Raw genomic sequence first — 14,481 nt, 5'->3', positions numbered from 1 at the left:
TCTCCCATTTAAGTGAACAAAAATTCACTCAAGTTATTATTTAGTAGCTTACCTGTCTTGGAGATGAAACGACATGAGTGGAGGACGGCACCCTTTTCCTCTCTCTGTCGTTCCATATCCCCGCACTGACGGTGCCGGGCATCGAGAGAGGACTCTTGAGACAGAGCCACAGTACCGACAAGGTTTTTGTGGGAGAACGCAGGCGGACAGAAACAACTGACGGCCGTTCATGTATCCAGTCAACCCAGAGCAACTGGAGAGCTCGCTCCAGGCCAGGCCCTTTGTGGGGACAAGGGGCCGCAGCCCCCGCAGACAGTGTGCTGCTTACACTGACTCAGGGAGCTGTGTGTCCCCCTGTGCATCACTTAGCCCATCAAAGCATGTTCTGCACCTGTATAATGGGTCCAGCGTTTATACCTGAACTAGCTTAGACCTTTGTCTTAACACCCCACTTAGAGGATTACCCCTACGATGGCTGCTCTGTTGGCCACAGGCTGGCACTTTCAGTGGATACTCCCAGGGAGATCTCAAGCCAGATCCAGAGGGTTTAATACTGAGAGGAGTCGACACACACGCAATAGTGGAGGACATTGAATAACCCTAGATGGTGCAGGAAGAAACAGTGGTCCAAGAACCGAGGGTGAAGTAGCCCTTAAAGAGACTGCAAGTACCTCTGCCCTGGAGAAAAACACCAGAAAGAAAGGGAAAGCAGAAACCATAGGTGGATAGCAGGGACCAGTGGAGAAGGCAAATGGGTGGCAGATGGCCCCAAAGCTGGGCCTGGGTTTGCCTGTGGTCTCACTGTGAGCAAGAAGATCAAGCAGCTCATCATCTGTCTGTGTCTCAGGCACTGATGGGAGAGCTTCAGAGACGGCTGAGATGAATTCACAGCAGAGAGTCAGCCATGATGACGTGGACATCGGGCTGAGGCATTTCGGTGAGCCTCACTCTGCTCACCCCTGGCTCACTGGGTAGTGGGTCTTGATTTCTTGAGTTCTGGAAAGTTTAAAAGCCATGCTGCATTTTTTTTTTTTTTGCCATGCCAAAAAAACGAACCCATGGCTTGTGGGATCTTAGTTTCCCGACCAGGGATTGAACCTGGGCCCAGGCAGTGAAAGTACCAAGTCCTAATCACTGGATTGCCAGGGAATTTCCTAAAAGTCTTTCCTGGGCTAGAAGAGGTCTTCTTCTGAACTGAGTGTTGTTTTCCCCCAGGTGAAGAGTGAGGCAAGTCGCGTGAACCTGGACTTTCCTTAGCAGAACCACCCGAGATTGGATTCTAGGCTTGGCCACTTCATGGCATGTAGGTTTGATCGTCAACCTCTCTGAGCACCCATTTCCTCACCTGCAAAAGGAAATAACAGTATCAACTTCTTTAGACTGCAGAAAGAATTCAGCAAGCCGCTCTGCATGAAGTGTCTTGGAGCACCCAGTGCATGAAGGATTGGAAAATTTACTCCCTTTTGTCAGAAGTTACCCTGTCTTTCACTGCTGCTTCCACCAGATGGCCTTCGCAGTGACCCCCTCCCCAGGGGTGCAGCTTTTTCTCCCTTTGCTTTAGATTCCTTTCTTTTGTATGTTCTCCGGAATGAAATTAATCTTTTCCTCTTCAGAGTCTCATAGTGGAGCCCTTCTCAGAATCTGCTTTTTTTTTTTTTTTTATGCTGCAAAAAGCTTTATTGTTTCCATTTGGTCCAAGGCTTGAGAGAGGGCTCCAGGGTGTTAAAAAGCTGCCAAGTGGCTGCAGAGAGGGGCTTCAGGCAGCCCTGATATTAGGTGGGTTCTTCAAAGGCCACTGGTCTCCAGAAGCTCCTAGTTGTGCTTGAGAGTGAGCCTTTCGAAGAGATCCTCGCCCAACCCAGCCTGGGGACCAGCCAGCCTGCGGAGGGTGGTCAGGTGGTCACCCATCTTCTTGATGAGTTTCACTTCCTCATCTAGGAAGTGGTTCTCCAGGAAGTCACAGATGTGGGGGTCTCTGCGGGCAGAAGCCAGGCCATGCAGATCCAACAGGGCTTGATTCAGGTTCTTCTCTACGAGAAGGGCAGCTTCCATAGTGTCCCAGGTTTTACCCCACTCATCTTGAGATGGCTTCTGCACGTCCAGGAAGAGGGTGTGGCCGCCACGCTGGTTTTGCAATTTCAAGAGACGCTCTGCGCCCTCGCGCTTCTCCTTGGTCAATTCACGAAAAAAGTGACCCACACCCTCCAGGGCCACATCGTCGCGGTCGAAATAGAAGCCCAGAGAGAGGTAGGTGTAGGAGGCCCACACCTGCATGTTAACCAGGCGGTTGACGGCGGCCTCCACCTCGGTAGAATAATTCTGATGAATCTGGGAGCTCATGATTGGTCGGTAATAAGGAGTTAAAAAATGGTGGCTGGTCCCGGTGATCGCAGACAGTTGAGTGGCTGACTCCGGAGGTTGCGACTGGAAAAAAGGTTGGAGGTTGGTAGGAGGTTGGAGCAAGGGGCGTCCCTGGGTCTGTTCTGTCCAAGCACTGTTGAAGCAAGAGACAGATCCATGGGGCCGCCAAGCGCACTTCCAGAATCTGCTTTGAGTTATAATTATCTTATTCATGAGCCACCTCCTCTCCTTACATAGGAACCCCTCTAGGGAGCTGTGACATAGAAAAAAAGTATATCTGATCTTTGTCCCCAGTTCCAGGCATACAGCATCAAAACTCATAATTTCCAGAGCATAAGGAGTGTCTTTGTTATGCTGATACGGTGACTCATGGTAGCCTTTTGATGGCTGCAGGATGGAATCTGGTCACCAGAAAAACCAACCACTTGATTAGTTGGTGGGGACTTCTAGTTGCCTGACCTTCAGGGAGGGGAGACGTAGTTTAATCACATGGCGAGTGATTTAATCAACCTTGCCTACACAATGAAACTCCAATGAAGACTCTGCATACAGAAGTTCAGTGGAGTTTCCTGGTTGATAAATGTATTGATGTGCCAGAAGGGGGCTCGCCCTGACTCCATAGTAAGAGGGCAAGAAACTTCTGCATTTGGGAGCCACCCAGACCTCACCCTATATGTATCCTTTATTTTAAAAAATGTAAGTCTAGTGCTTTCCTGAGTTGTCTGCGTTATTCTAGCAAATTATAAAACTGTAGAGGTCATGAGAATTCCCAAACTTATAGTCAGAAGAACAGATGATTTGGGGACCCTTGAAATGCAGCTGGTATCTGAAGGGAAGGTAGTCTTGCGGAGGACTTTGCCCTTAATCTGTGGAAGTCTGTGTGTACTCCAGGGGGTTAGTGTCAGAAATGTATTACAGTACACCTGCCTGGAGTTTCCCAGGTGGAGCTAGTGGTAAAGAACCCAACTGCCAATGCAGGAGACATAAGAGACGTGGGTTGGACCCCATGTGTGTCAGTAAGATCCCCTGGAGGAGGGCAGGGCAACCCACTCCAGTATTCTTGCCTGGAGAATCCCATGGTCAGAGGAGCCTGGTGGGTTACAGTCCACAGTGTCGTGCAGAGTTGGATATGACTGAAGCGACTTAGCAAGCACGCGCACACACCTAGCTGGGGTGGAATAGGAACAGGAAGAGACTCATGTATTAGTCGTCAGTCAGTCAGTTCAGTCGCTAAGTTATATCCAACTCTGTGACCCCATGAACTGCAGCACGCCAGACTTTTCTGTCCATCACCAACTCCCAGAGTTTATTCAAACTCATGTCCGTTGAGTCGGTGATACCATACAACCATCTCATTCTCTGTCATCCCCTTCTCCTGCCTTCAATTTTTCCCAGCATCAGGGTCTTTTCCAATGAGTCAGTTCTTCACATCAGGTGGCCAAAGTATTGGAGTTTCAGCTTCAACATCAGTCCTTCCAATGAATATTCAGGACTGATCTCCTTTAGGATGGACTGGTTGGATCTCCTTGCAGTCCAACGGACTCTCAAGAGTCTTCTCCAAAACCACAGTTCAAAAGTGTCAGTTCTTCAGTGCTTAGCTTTCTTTATGGTCCATCTCTCACAACCATATATGACTACTGGAAAAACCATAACTTTGACTAGACAGACATTTGTTGTCTGCTTTTTAATATGCTGTCTAGGTTGGTCATAGCTTTTCTTCCAGGTAGCAAATGTCTTTTAATTTCATGGCTGCAGTCACCATCTGCAGTGATTCTAGAGCCCAAAAAAATAAAGTCTGTCACTGTTTCCATTGTTTCTCCATCTATTTCCCATGAAGTGATGGGACAAGATGCCATGATCTTAGTTTTCTGAAAGCTGAGTTTTAAGGCAACTTTTTCACTCTCCTCTTTCACTTTCATCAAGAGGCTCTTTAAGTTCTTCTTTGCTTTCTGCCATAAGGATGGTGTCATCTGTGTATCTGAAGTTATTGGATATTTTTCCTGGCAATCATCTTGATTCCAGCTTGTGCTTCATCCAGCCTGGCATTTCTCATGATATATTTTGCATATAAGTTAAATAAGTAGGGTGATAATATACAGCCTTGACATACTCTTTTCCCAATTTGGAACAAGTTTATTGTTCCACGTCTGGTTCTAGCTGTTGCTTCTTGACCTGCATACAGATTTCTCAGGATGCAGGTAAGGAGGTTTGGTATTCCAATCTCTTTAAGAATTTTCCACAGTCAAAGGCTTTGGCATCAATAAAGCAGAAGTAGATGTTTTTCTGGAACTCTCTTGCTTTTACTATGATCCAGTGGATGTTGGCAATTTGATCTAAGGTTCCTCTGCCTTTTCTAAATCCAGCTTGAACATATGGAAGGACACGGTTCATGTACTGTTGAAGCTTGGCTTGGAGAATTTTGAGCATTATTTTGGTAGCATATGAGATGAGTGCAACTGTCTTCCAAGTCAGGAACTGCATATATCTATATCTATAGGATGAACTGAGAAGAGCTGACATAATATTTTATGTATATATCAACATTATTATTTCTTTGGCCTTCCTCTGATTGGGGTGTCCCATAAAATTAGGGTCTTGGTGGAAGACAGGGCCCAGCTCCCCTCATAAATGCTGGAAAGATCAATCTCAGTGAGGCCAGAGCACGATCACCCAGTCAGATGCACTCATCTTTGACTTCAAATCAGCAACTCTCTCTGACAGAAGAAACTTCCAGCCTCCCAGGGCAACAGTAATGCCAGTGGGAGTATGCAACAGCCAGTGTCATTGGATGAGCTATAATAATTAGTTCAGCAGATTTCCTATGGGTGATTTTTGGCCCCTTTGATTAAAGTTGTATTCATTTGTTTTTCATATTCTGTTTTGTTTCTGTGTTCTCTTGAAAGTCACAAATTTTTTCTACTCTTCATAGTTATTCTTGAAATTTTGCCATATATATATACATATATATATATATATACACACAATGCAATGCAATGCAATCCCTATCAAATTATAAATATATATATGAATTTATTCCAAATATGGTAGGATTTTTCAATTTCTGCAAATCAATCAGTGTGACATTCCACATTAACAAATTGAAGAATAAAAACCATATGATCATCTCAGTAGATGCAGAATATACTTTTGATAAAATTCAACATCCATTATGATAAAAAGTCTCCAGAGCATGGGCAGAGAGGGCGCATACCTCAACATAATAAAGGTCACGTATGACAAACCCACAGCTAACATCATACTCAATGGTGAAAAGCTAAAAACAATTCCATCTACCACCACATCAAAAAATAAAATGCCTAGGAATAAAATTACCTAAGGCAGCAAAAGACCTATAATCAGAAAACTGTAAGATGGTGATTAAAGAAACTGAAGATGACCCAACCAGATGGAAAAATATACCACGTTCTTGAGTTGGAAGAAACAACATTGTTAATGACCATTCTGCCCAAAGCAATCTAGATTCAATGCAATCCCTATCAAATTACCAAGGGCATTTTTCACCAAACCAGAACAAAATAATTTTTTTTTTAATTTGTATGAAAACACAAAAGACCCTTAATAGTCAAAACAATCTTGAGAAAGAAGAATGGAGCTGGAGTAATCACACATTATGACTTCAGACTACACTATAAAGCTACAGTAATCAAAACAGTATGGTACTGGCACAAAATCAGACACAGTGATCAAGGGAACAAGATAGAAATCCCAGAAATAATCTCTGCACTTGTGGTCAATCGATCCATGACAAAGGAGTCAAGAATATACAATGGAGAAAAGACAATCTCTTCAATAAGTGATACTGGGAAGATATGACAGTTACACATGAAGCAGGGAAATTAGAACAGTCTATAATACCATATACAAAAATAAAATGAAAATGGATTAAAGACCTAAACGTAAGATCAGATACTATGAGACTCCTAGAGGAAAACATAAGCACAAAACTTTGACATAAATTGCACCAATTTTCTTTTTGAATTCATCTCATAATGTTAATAAAATAAACAAATGACTAACTAAACTTAAAAGCTTTGGCACAGCAAAGGAAATCATAAACAAAATGAAAAGACAGCTTACAGAATGGGAGAAAATATTTGTAAATGATGCAACCAATAGGGATTAATTTTCAAATTATGCAAACAGCTCAATATAAAAGAAAAAACAATCCAATCAAGAAGTGGGCAGAAGACCTAAATAGACATTTCTCCAAAGAAGACACACAGATGGGGCCAATAGGTATATAAACAGATGCTCCACATTGTTAATTATTAGAGAAATGCAAGTCAAAACTACAATGAGGTACCACCTCACACCAGTCAGAATGCTCATCATAAAAAAAGTCTACAAGTAATAAATGCTAGAGAGGGTATGGGACTGAACTGAACTGAACTGAGAGAGGGTATGAAGAAATGGAAAGCCTCTTTCACTATCAGTGGGAATGTCAACTGGTACAGCCACTATGGAGAACAATATGGAGGTTCCTTTAAAAACTAAAAATAGAGTTAACACATGATCCAGCAACCCCACTACTGGGCTTATATCTGGAAGGGAGAGAAACTTTAATTCAAAAAAATACATGTACTCCAACATTCATATCAGGACTATTTATAATAACCAAGATATGGAAACAACCTAAGTGTCCATCAACAGATGAATAGTAAGAAGATGTGATAAACATACACGATGGACTATTACTCAGCCATAAAAGAGAAGTAAATAATGCCATTTGCAGAGACAGCACTTTGCCAACAAAGGTCCATCTAGTCAAAGCTATGGTTTTTCCAGTGGTCATGTATGGATGTGAGAGTTGGACTATAAAGAAAGCTGAGCGCCGAAGAATTGATGCTTTTGAACTGTGGTGTTGGAGAAGACTCTTGAGAGTCCCTTAGACTGCAAGGAGATCCAACCAATCCATCCTAAAGGAGATCAGTCCTGGGTGTTCACTGGAAGGACTGATGCTAAAGTTAAAACTCCAATACTTTGGCCACCTGATGCGAAGAACTGACTCATTGGAAAAGACCCTCGTGCTGGGAAAGATTAAAGGCAGGAGGAGAAGGGGATGACAGAGGATGAGATGGTTGGAAGGCATCACCGACTTGATGGACATGAGTTTGAGCAAGCTCCAGGAGTTGGTGATGGACAGGGAAGCCTGGCGTGCTGCAGTCATGGGATCACAAAGAGTCAGACACGACTGAGTGACTGAACTGAACTGATATGCAGCAACATGGATGGAACTAGAGATAATCATACTATGTGAAGTCAGACAGAGAAAGACAAATATCATATGCTATCGCTTACATGTGGAATCTAAAAAATGATACAAATGAACTCATTTATAAAGGAGAAAAAATTCACAGACACAGAAAAAAAATTTAGAGTTACTAAAGGGGAAAGGAGGAAGGATAAACTAGGAGTTTGGGATTAACAGATACACACTGCTATATATAAAATAGATAAACAAGAGCCTACTATACAGCACAGGAAACTATATCCAGTCTTAGAAAAGAATCTGAAAAAGAGTATATATATATATACACACACACACACACATATATGTATAACTGAACATATTGCTGAATACCTGAAACTAAGACAACATTGTAAGTCAACTGGTCATATATAGATTTATAAAACTTAACAAAGTCTGAATTTGATTTGACATCAGGATGCCTGTCGAGGCAAGGGCCTGAGAAGACTCAGTCACTCCTCTTGACTTCTATGCTTTCATTGTCCTATATTTTAGTTCAGTCCTTTATTGTTAAGCTTGAAAAAGTAAAAGTAGCAGTGTTAGTCACTCAGTCATGTCCAACTCTTTGCGACCCCATGGCCCACCAGATTTGTCTGTCCGTGGGATTTTTCAGGTAAGAATACTGGAGTAGGTAGCCATTACCTTCTTCAGGGGATCTTCCCGACCCAGGGGTGGAACCCAGGTCTCCTGCACTACAGGTAGACTCTTTCACATCTGAGCCACCAGGGAAGCCCACAATCAGCCATTTATTATTTTTTTCAGTATAATAATTTCACAAATATTATATATTTTTTGTGAATGACATCTTTTACTTAGCATAATTCAAAACTGTCTTTTAAGTCATCTGTTAAACTCTTCACTTCAACAGTTGTATTTTAAATGTTCATAAGCTCTATTACTCCCTTTTTCAATTTGCCTAATCTTTTGATAGTCTTTTTGCTAGCTTTTTGTGATTCTATCATTATTGTTTCAAACATTCCATATACATTTATGCTATTTTCTGATAATATCTAGAAGAATGATCTAGAATCTGATTCTTCAGGTTCGAAATCTGCTTTTGCTCATTCTTACTCAGGGTAGTTTGTTTCTTTGCATATTTGGTGATCTTTGATGGGAAATAAATGCTGAGCTTATTTTGGGTGGCGGCGATGGTGGTGGTTTAGTTGCTAAGTTCTGTCTGACTCTTGCGACCCCATGGACTGTGGACTGCAGCCCGCCAGGCTCCTCTGTCCATGTGATTCTCCAGGCAAGAATACTGGAGTGGGTTGCCATTTCCTTCTCCAGGGGATCTTCCTCACCCAGGGATCAAACCCGAGTCTCCTTCACTGAGGGAAGATTCTTTATCGACTGAGCCTCTAGGGAAGCCCCTAACTTACTTGTTTGTAGAAAATATGAGGTTTTAAAAAATCAAGAGAAACTGCATATACTTTGTTGGGAGTCTGGGTGCTAGAGACCACAGGATGCCCCTTCAAGGGTCCAGCTCACAGAAAGAGTTGTGGTTTTGTTCTAACCCCTTTGCTAATGATAATATTGATGACGGCATATGCCCTTCCTGCCTTTTTTATGTTGTGGGTGCTGACCACCCGCTCCTACAGGCTGCAGCCCTGGGTATGTGTGATGCATCTCTGTGGTGGTACACTGTACAAGAGCTTTCTTTCACTACTGTGTGCCCAGCAGTGCACAGAAGTTCTGTCTTACCTAGTTCCTCTGCAAGTGAAGGGCCCTTCAGAACACACAGTTTGCCATTCTGCTTCCCCTTCCTGGAAACCCCTAGCCTGCTTCTATTTCTGCCCTCCTGCCCCGCTTCTCCGGCTTTATTGGTGAATCTTAAATGTACCACGGAATAGGCAATGGCACCCCACTCCAGTACTCTTGCCTGGAAAATCCCATGGATGGAGGAGCCTGGTGGGCTGCAGTCCATGGGGTCGCTAAGGGTCAGACACGACTGAGCGACTTCACTTTCACTTTTCACTTTCACACACTGGAGAAGGAAATGGCAACCCACTCTAGTGTTCTTGCCTGGAGAATCCCAGGGACGGCGGAGCCTGGTGGGCTGCCGTCTATGGGGTCGCATAGAGTCGGACACGACTGAAGCGACTTAGCAGCAGCAGCAGCAGCAGCAGCAAATGTACCAAAAATTCTCTACCCTCATTCCATTTCCTGTGTGGATCTCCAAAGTCAGATTCCATTAGCCCACAACTGAGAAAACTGACTTGTAGAGTAGCTTCTTAGTAATAATGATATTTGTGAGCATTAGCAGTTCTCTGTCATGCTCTGAGGGCTTTACATGTATTAATTCCTACAGTCATTACAACCTTCCCACTTTACAGATAAGAAAACTGAGGCACAGAAAAGTTGAGTGACTTGCCTTGCAAATGTTGGCACAGGGAGGTGAACCCTGGCAGTTTGGCTCTTTTCCATTCTCATGACTGAAAAAAGAAGGGCTCAGGACCCATTTGGGATTTACCAGAAAAAGTCTTGTTTTTCGAGGAACTGGCTGCAAACACCCGGAAACTCATAAAGCCCTGACCTAGCCTTTCTGGCATGTTATGTGCCGCAGTGAGGCTTGGCAGTGAGCCTGGGGTTCTCTGAGTTTTTTTGCTGGTTGAAAAAAGCCCAAGTTCTAACTCAAGAGTGGAGAGTTTCCTTGACTGCATCTGTGCAGACAGGCTAGAAAATCAATGCTACAGTGGCTGACAATGCGCGATTCAAGTGGTTTTGCTACATTTTCAGCCTGACTGGGAAACTCTGAGAATAGACTCAAGACTCCACCTTTGGCTTGATCCAACAGAGGCATGAAATTGATGGTCAAGTGTGAATAAATAGCCGGCTCTGAGCCTCTAAGTGACATCGTGTGGGGACGGGTACAAGTGAAGCAATTGGTTCAGGGAGGAGAGGTCTGCTCTACAGACGAGACCGCCCTTCATGTCCTGTCCTAGGATGCACTTTCTTCTGATTATTTTCTTAAAAATTAAGCCATGTTGTTTATAATAATAACCATGTATTAAGCTCTTACCATGCGCCAAGTGCTATGCTTTATAAAGTTACCTTTACAGACTTACATGCTTCTTTGCTTCGCACACTTCCCTCTTTTATTCCTGAGAACCACCCTGGAGGTCAGCACTAGTATTCCCCCATTTTCATGAGTGAGGACGCTGAGGCTGGGGGCTGTGACTTTCCTGAGACCCCGCAGGCAGAAGGCATCTTCAGTTCTCAGGGCAGCAGAGTCTGCCTGGGCCACTCCCCAGCCCTCGCAGGGCATCCTTTTAGCCTGTTTTCTTACTGCTGAGCTCGATGGGCCCCCTGGGTGCAGGTGAGTCACAGCCCAAGGACCAAAGCCTAGCCCGCATCCCAGGGCTCTCCCCTCTCATGTAGATCTGGTCACCAAGGGGACTATAAGCTGGGTTTTCTCAGAATCACAGAAGGAACCAGCTGGGCCCTGAGTTCCTGGGTCTGGGCTTGTAGGGATTTTACCTTTACCGCTTCCCAGCTGGAATTCACCAAGTGCTGCCGGAAGGGCCCGAAACCTGAAACCAAGGACAGGTGGTTTGCTCAGGCCAGGCTTGGGCCGAGGTGTCTGCTTCTGCGTTGCTCCCCCCCATCTCCTTGGGGACCTCTTGTGGCTCCTGGGGCCATCAAGGACCAGTGGGGGCTCCACGCACCCCTTTTCCTGTGGAAGCTTGCAATCTTACCAATCTGGGAGCATTTGCCAAGTCCTCTTATGTGAGATGTTGTGGGGGAGCCCAAAAGGAATGTGGGGCTGATCCACCACTAAGGAGGAGGGCTCCAGAGGTGTGTGCATGTATCTCCAGTTAAAATGCATGCTGCGTGGAGAGCCCAGAAACACACCCCTGTGAGTATGCCCAGTTGTTTGTGACCAAAGGTGCAATAGCAACTCAGTGGAGATGGAATAGCCTTTCAACAGACAGGGCTGGAAAAATCGGACACCCATCAAAAAAAAAAAATGGATCCCTCAGCCTGCACTGTATACAAAAATTAATTCCACATGGATCATGGACCCAAATGTAATAAGCAAAATAATAAAACTTTTGGGGGCTTAGTGGTGAAAATCTTGGGACAGAATGTTAGGCGAAGAGTTCTTAGACTTGATACCAAGTGCATGATCCACAAAAGTAAAAAATGAGAAAGTGGACCTCATCCAAATGAAAATCTTTTGCTCTGCAAAAAATCCTGCTGAGAGGATGAAAAGACATGCTGCAGACAGCTGCGAATCAGGCATCTGACAAAGGCATTGTATGCAGAATGTATAAAGAACTCTCAAAACTCAACTTTCAAAGACAGTCCATTAAAAAAGGGGGAAAGATATGAAGAAACGTCTCCCTGAAGAGGATATATAGGTGGCAAATAAGCACATGAAAAACTGTTCAACGTCATCAGCCATCAGAGAAATGCAAATTAAAGTCACAATGAGGTGTCCCTACATTTCTGTCAGAGAGGCTAAGACATAAATACTGGTAATACTAAAAGCTGACGAGGATGAACAGGAACTGGGTCACACAGACATGGTTGGTGGAAAGGTCAAATCGTATGGCCACTGGGAAATAGTTTGACAGGTCCTTTTAAAACTGAAAGTGGACTTCCAAGGACTTTCTCTGCTCCATATTTACCCCAGAGAAATAAAAACTTACTTTTACACAGAAACTTGTATACAGATGTTCACTGCAGCTTTATTTGTAATAGCCCATAGCTAGAAATCACCTCAATGTCTTTCAATGAGTGAATGGTTAAATAAACTGGTTCATCCAGATCATAGAATACTGCTGAGCAATGAAAACACAAAAGTGGAAGCAACCCAGGTGTCCACCGGCTGATGATGAATAAACAAAACTGGCATTAGCCATACAATGGCACATTATCTGTCAATAAAAATAAATGAAGTGCTATGGCCACACGACAGCATGGATGAGCCTTGAAAACATTAGGCTCAGTGAGCGAGGCCAGTTACAAAAGTGTATCATTCTATTTACGTGAGACGTCCGCATCAGCCGCCTGTAAAGACTGAGCTGGAGTGTGTGTGTGTGTGTGGAGTGGGGGAGTAGGGATGAGAATCAGGGGTTCGAGTTTCTTTTCAGGGTAATGAAAATGTTCTAAAATTGATTGTGGTGATAAGTGCATAACTGTGACTACACTAAAAGCCATTGAACTATATGCTTTAAATGAGTAAATTGTATGCATGTGAATTACATCTCAATAAAGATGCTAAAACTGCTTTAAAAATGAAGGAATTATTGGTATACACAACTTGGATGAACCTCAAGGGAATTATGCTGAATGAAAAAAAAAGCCAATCTCAAAATGATACACATTGTATGATTCTCCCTATATAATGTTTGTAAACTATAATTTACATCTAAAAAGTTAATCAGAGAGATGAAGAGCAGAATAGTGGTTACCAGGAGTTAGAGACCGGGGAAAGGGTGAGTGTGGTTCTAAAGGTATAATTCGAGGAAACCCTGTGATTTTGGTTCTGTTCTTTTTCTTGATGTTGGTGGTTACACGAAGCTAAGCATGAGATAAAAGTGCGTAGAGCTGTGCACACACACGCAGACAGAGTCACACCAAGGTCAGTATCTTAGCTTTGACACTGAAGATGCTAACATTGGGGGTCTGGCTCTAGGGGACCATTCTATACATTTCTTTGCAAATTCTTGTGAATCTATAATTATTTCAAAACCTAAAAAGAAGTATGATTTAGTCCAGAGTTTCTCAAATGCTAATGTGCACGTATATCTCATTTAAATATAGAATCTGATTGGGCAGGTCTGGGGTGATGCTGGAGATTCTGAGTTCCTAACAAGCTCCCCAGTGGTACTAAGGCTACTGGTCCTTGCCACATTTGGACTAGCAAGGCTTTGAACAACTAGGATCAGCAAACTTCAGAGGGGGAGAGAGCAGCTGGAGTAGAGATGACTGGGGAAGTCTCCAGGAGGAAGTGGGGGTGAGCCAGGACTTTACCGGGGGAGAGGAAGAGGAGTTGCAGGGAGTGAGCCTGGGCGAGGACAGCCCCACGGAAGAGGCAGGGGAGGCCTTTACATGGGGGAAGAGCGAGAGCCGGATGAGGCTTGTGGACAGAAGGGCTTGTGTGTATGATTATGTAATTTAACTGCAATGACGCTCTCTAATAAAAGGAAATTAAGTAGAATTTTGCTTTGGGGAGGACAGCAAGCCCCCTCTGGGACTAGCTTAGGAAAGGTTTTCTGCTGGACTGGGGAGAGAGACTCCCACACCTTCTCACTATGATTGCTGATCCTTTTAATGGCATCTGCACCATCCAGTAGCCCCATCAAAGCTCAGGCCACGGCCCAACGACAGCCAGGAGTTGTCAGAGACCTCAGTGTTTGGGTTCAGGCTTCTGCTGTGGCATCTCATCTCAGCCCCACCACTTAGCAGTGCGGTGATCTCAAGCAAGTTCCTCAGCTTCAGTGCCTTGGCTTTCTCATCTGTAAAATGGGCACTAATCACACTAATCTAACAGAATTGTTTGCAGATTGAATAAATCAATAAAGTGGAGCATCTGCAATACTGCCCGGAGTACAGGAAGCAGGGCCAAGCTTCCTGTTCACCTTCATGGTGGTTCAGGTACGGACCTCCTGGGGGCAGATTAAGCAATGTTGAGTACGGCTGGTATTAGTTCCAGAATCCAGTGGGTGCTCAGCAAATGCTAGATCCGTTTTCACCGTCTCTCCGAGTAGCATGGGATGGGCTGCAACCAGATCCCTGGTCTGCCCTATTCTCTCTGATCATTGAATGCCACCATTTCTCAGCCCTAACCCCCACTTGGGCACTGTGCCTACCGGTTAGGGCTCCTGCCCTTTCTTTTCCATGCTGAG

At 44.1% G+C, this 14,481-nt stretch overlaps 1 protein-coding gene across 5 annotated transcripts in view; it reads right to left on the bottom strand.

Annotated features, from left to right (window-relative positions):
* The window catches only part of PGPEP1L (pyroglutamyl-peptidase I like), a 79,206-nt gene that overhangs the window by 53,550 nt on the left and 11,175 nt on the right, over positions 1-14,481 (bottom strand). For 4 of the 5 annotated variants that reach the window (XM_055417722.2, XM_055417723.2, XM_055417726.2 and 1 more), the window contains one exon: positions 11,105-11,157. The exons of the other annotated variant lie outside the window; for it this stretch is intronic. In XM_055417722.2, coding sequence (XP_055273697.1) covers positions 11,105-11,157 — 53 coding nt within the window. The remainder of the gene's footprint in view (positions 1-11,104; positions 11,158-14,481) is intronic. 5 annotated transcript variants of the gene reach the window in all.

The sequence above is a fragment of the Moschus berezovskii genome, chromosome 21, assembly GCF_049115385.1.
Source record: "Moschus berezovskii isolate FMDL1 chromosome 21, NW_MosBer_1.0, whole genome shotgun sequence".
Taxonomy (NCBI): Eukaryota; Metazoa; Chordata; class Mammalia; order Artiodactyla; family Moschidae; genus Moschus; species Moschus berezovskii.
The sequence above is the reverse complement of the archived record's forward strand: the minus strand, read 5'-3'. Positions and strand labels throughout refer to the sequence as shown.